The sequence below is a fragment of the Microtus ochrogaster genome, chromosome 4 (genome assembly GCF_000317375.1).
Source record: "Microtus ochrogaster isolate Prairie Vole_2 chromosome 4, MicOch1.0, whole genome shotgun sequence".
Lineage (NCBI taxonomy): Eukaryota > Metazoa > Chordata > Mammalia > Rodentia > Cricetidae > Microtus > Microtus ochrogaster.
In genome coordinates this window covers 7,931-11,897 of record NC_022011.1, presented here as the reverse complement: position 1 = coordinate 11,897, position 3,967 = coordinate 7,931, and the positions used below count along the sequence as shown (strand labels likewise).

At 42.1% G+C, this 3,967-nt stretch overlaps 1 protein-coding gene across 1 annotated transcript in view; it reads right to left on the bottom strand.

Moving 5' to 3' along the window:
- The window catches only part of Hmgxb4 (HMG-box containing 4), a 28,713-nt gene that overhangs the window by 16,868 nt on the left and 7,878 nt on the right, over nucleotides 1–3,967 (bottom strand). The window contains exon 2 of the mRNA XM_026777306.1: nucleotides 307–350. Coding sequence (XP_026633107.1) covers nucleotides 307–350 — 44 coding nt within the window. The remainder of the gene's footprint in view (nucleotides 1–306; nucleotides 351–3,967) is intronic.

The following is a 3,967-nucleotide window of genomic DNA, read 5'->3' as shown; positions in this document are numbered from 1 at the left end:
CAACCATCTGTACTGAGATCTGGCGCCCTCTTCCGGCATGCGGGCATACATGGAGGCACAATGTTGTATACATAATAAATAAATCTTTAAAAAAAAAAAAAAAGGAAAGTAATAGAAGGAAAATCACAACCCAAGGAATCCAACATTGCCAACACTGCCTACAATAACTGAGGCATTTATAAATATTTACTGAATATCCATCATGTACCAGATGCTGGGCATAATATAGCCAGGATTGAGATGCATAATCTAACAGATAAGACATACATATTTTGGGGGGGGGGGCAGGGCAATAACTGTGCCCACCTTGGGAGGCAGCTGAATCTCTTGGAGGTCAAGGTCTGCCTGGTCTACAAGGTAAATTCCAGGACAGTCAGGGCTGCAGAGAAATCCTGACCCAAAACAAACAAACAAACCAACATTTGTCAGAATAAAACACAGAAGTTGAAAGAAGGGTGGTTGTGGCATACCCTTTAATCCCTGCATAGAGGCAGAGGCAGGTAGAGCTCTGAGTTGAGGTTAACCTGGTATACAGAGCGAGTTCCAGGACGCCAGAACTACACTGAGAAACCCTGTCTCGAAAAACTAAAACAACAACAAAACCCCACAGAATCTGGAGACCAACAGAGAGATCCTGACCAAACCAAACACCAGTTACACAAATGGTTTCATTTTCCTGAGTTTTAGCTTCTTTAAATAAAATGTAGATGGTTGAAGAGGTAGTTGTGAGAGCCAAAATTACATCTCTGATCTTCTGCCAAGCCCCTTGCTCAGGGACAGACAACTGAAATGCTATTGTTTATGGGAGATAACAAGATAGTTTGACCCATCTGTACTAGATTCACAGGTAGGAATATATCAGGACGTATGTTTGATTATGATTGGACCTGATGGGGGAAAACAATTAATTATGGGTTTTCCTTCCTAAACTGCTGTAAAATTGTGACTTGAGGCCATTTCCCAGGATCCTTGCTTCAAGAGGCTAGAGAGATGGCTCAATGGTTGCCGTTCCAGAGGACCCAGGTTCAATTCCCAGCATCCAAATGGCAGCTCACATCTGTCTGTAACTCAGTTTCAGGGAATCTGACATCTTTACACCAATGCACATAAAATATGATTAAATAAAGTTTACTTCAAATTTGGATCTGATCTTATTCCGATCAGTGGGATTAACAGTAAGTAGTCCAGTGGTGGAGCACTGGCCTAGCATGCAAAGACATCTTGAAACACACCATTACTCAAAGGTGTTCCAGACTTCAGCAAGTGCTCAATGATGTTTTTGTGGTAGGAAGATTTCCAAGATGCCCTCCAAGACACGCGCTCCCTGATGTAGCGCTCCTTCTGTGAACAAGGTGTCAAATAAAGAGACTGGCTCCTGGAAATTATATTACACAGCAGAGGAGATTTTGCAGTCATAATGAAGGCATCTAATAAACTGAATCTGAGTCATTCAAAAGGGAAGTTTTCCTGAATGAGCCCTTAATTAAAAGAGACAAGACCAGGTTGGGTGTTTGATGGCACACACCTTTAATCCTAATACTCTGGAGGCAGAGGCTGGTGGACCTCTGTGAGCTCCAGGTCAGTCAGAGCTACATAGTGAGATCTGGTCTTAAAAGAACAAAACAACAAATGAGACAAACCCATAGTTAGCACAAACTGAATCAAAGTTTGTATAAAGAGGTACAAGACCGAAAAAGAACCAGCATGGTAATAAAAGGGGTGCCCAAGGGCACTCACTATTCACCATAGTGACTGACACACAAGCACACTGATGGGACACAGCAGATAGTCCAGAAATATTTACAGCAATGTACTCAACTGATTTTTGACAAACAACAAGGCAACACAACAGAAAAGACAATATTTTAAATGAACCACTAGATAATTACAAGCCGGGGGAGTGCAGGGCGCGGGGTGGGGGTTGGGGTTTAGTAAAGGTGCTTGCTTGTTGCCAAACCTGAGGACCCGAGCTTGATCCTTGGGCCCACATAATGGGAGGAAAGAACCAATTCCTGCAAGTAGTCTTCCCCCGCCCCCCAAAATAGCCATATAGAACTCCTGAAAAGTCTCCATGACCTGGGGTATTTTAGATAAGATGCCAAAGGCTTTGAGCCCAGAAGAAAGAACTGATAAGGACTTCCTTAAAATAAAAATTAATCTGGGTGTGGTGCATGCTTGTCTCAACTTTTAAGAGATCCACTGTCAAAATCCAAAAACTTAAATTTTTTTGTTTTGCAAAAGGCACTATTAGAAGAATGGAAGTCCACAGACTGCGAGAAAGCACTTGTATAAGACAACAGATCAGGTACTGTTATCCAAAGTGCACAAAGAACTCTAAAATCAATTAAGTAAATATAAACGGGGTCAAAGAAGCTAAAAGACACCTCACTAGTAAAGATAAAATGAACACAGATGAAAAAGGATCCACATCATGCTCTCAGAGAAACACGTATTACACACTGAGACATTATCAGACCACTGACCATACAGGCGGCTCCTTCAAGGATGTGGAGAGGCAGTACTTCTCAACTGGCAGATGTTTGAGATAATCTTCTTTTTGGATTTGGTAGAAGTGCTGAGACAATTTCAGGTGATCAGAACTTTAGTAAGGATGGCCACCTACAAAGGAGGAAGCTGGGACAGAAGAGCCCACAGACACTGAAGAACAAAGAAAATGCCTTTTAGAGGGGAGGAGGCTTCTAAACTTAGAGGGAGGAGTTTAAATTTAGCATAATAGTAAAGTCTCTAGATTCTATTGTTCTGCCCTGCTTAGTGGTTGCAGCAGGCTAGGTTAGGGAGGGTACTAGACAAGAGTGGCTGATCTCCTACTGAGGAATTGGTGTATGCAAGGGGGTGGGGGTGTGGGGATGTTTGAAGACTGTTAAGGTGTTTTTTTATAAACTAAATATGCCTCATCATACAGACTTTCACTCTCCTTTGTATTTTATTTACCCACTGGAGCTGAGAACATCTCTCCACATAAAACAGATGCACGGATGATATCTATAGAAGCTTTTGATCCATAACTGCCCAAACTTGAGAGCAACCCAGGCAGCCTGCACTTGGTGAACAAATGAACTGTGGTTCAACCAGACAACAAAGTACAATTCAAGAGACAAGTTTTGAAAAAGGCAAAATATGGAGACAAAAAAAGGTGAGGTGAAGAGGTGAAGAACTGAGAATTTTACGGTAAAGTACTTTGTGATGCTACCGCAGGAGAGAGAATATTCTTCACAGTCACAGCATGGACAACACTGACAGCACAAACCTATGTACACTATGAAGATGAGCCAATCTGGGTTTGGATTCATTTGTAACAAGTACACTGGTAGGGATGCTTATAGTAGAGGGCCATGCACGGGCGGGACAGGGAATATATGGTATATGGCCACATTTTCTTCTCAATCTTAATGTCATTCCAAAAACCTTTACTTATTTTGTTTTGTTTTCTGAAATGGGGTCTCACTAGGTACACAGCCTTGGCTGGCCTGGTACTCACTATGTAGATCTGGCTGGCCTCAAACTTGCAGCATTCACCCAAACTTTAGAAATTTTGTTCTACTAAAGTAATCTGAAAAGTTCCTTCCCAGGTGTGGTGACTGCTCACTTACAAGGCTTAAGCAAGAGTATTCCTAGTCCAAGGCCATCCTGGGCTACAGAAGAAAACTATCTCAAAGAACTTAAGAGTAAAAACCATTAATTGACTTCAGTCTTGTGAGATCCCAAGAACAGAACCTAGGCTTCCACTCTACAGAACCAGATGAGAACACAGGATGCTGCTTTAAATGACTATGTTTGTTGATATGTTGCAGTAGTAATCAAATAGTTCTTCTCATTCCCCCTGTATATTTAAAAATAGGGGCTGGAGAGACGGCTCAGAGGTTAAGAGCATTGTCTGCTCTTCCAAAGGTCCTGAGTTCAATTCCCAGCAACCACATGGTGGCTCACAACCATCTGTAATGAGGTC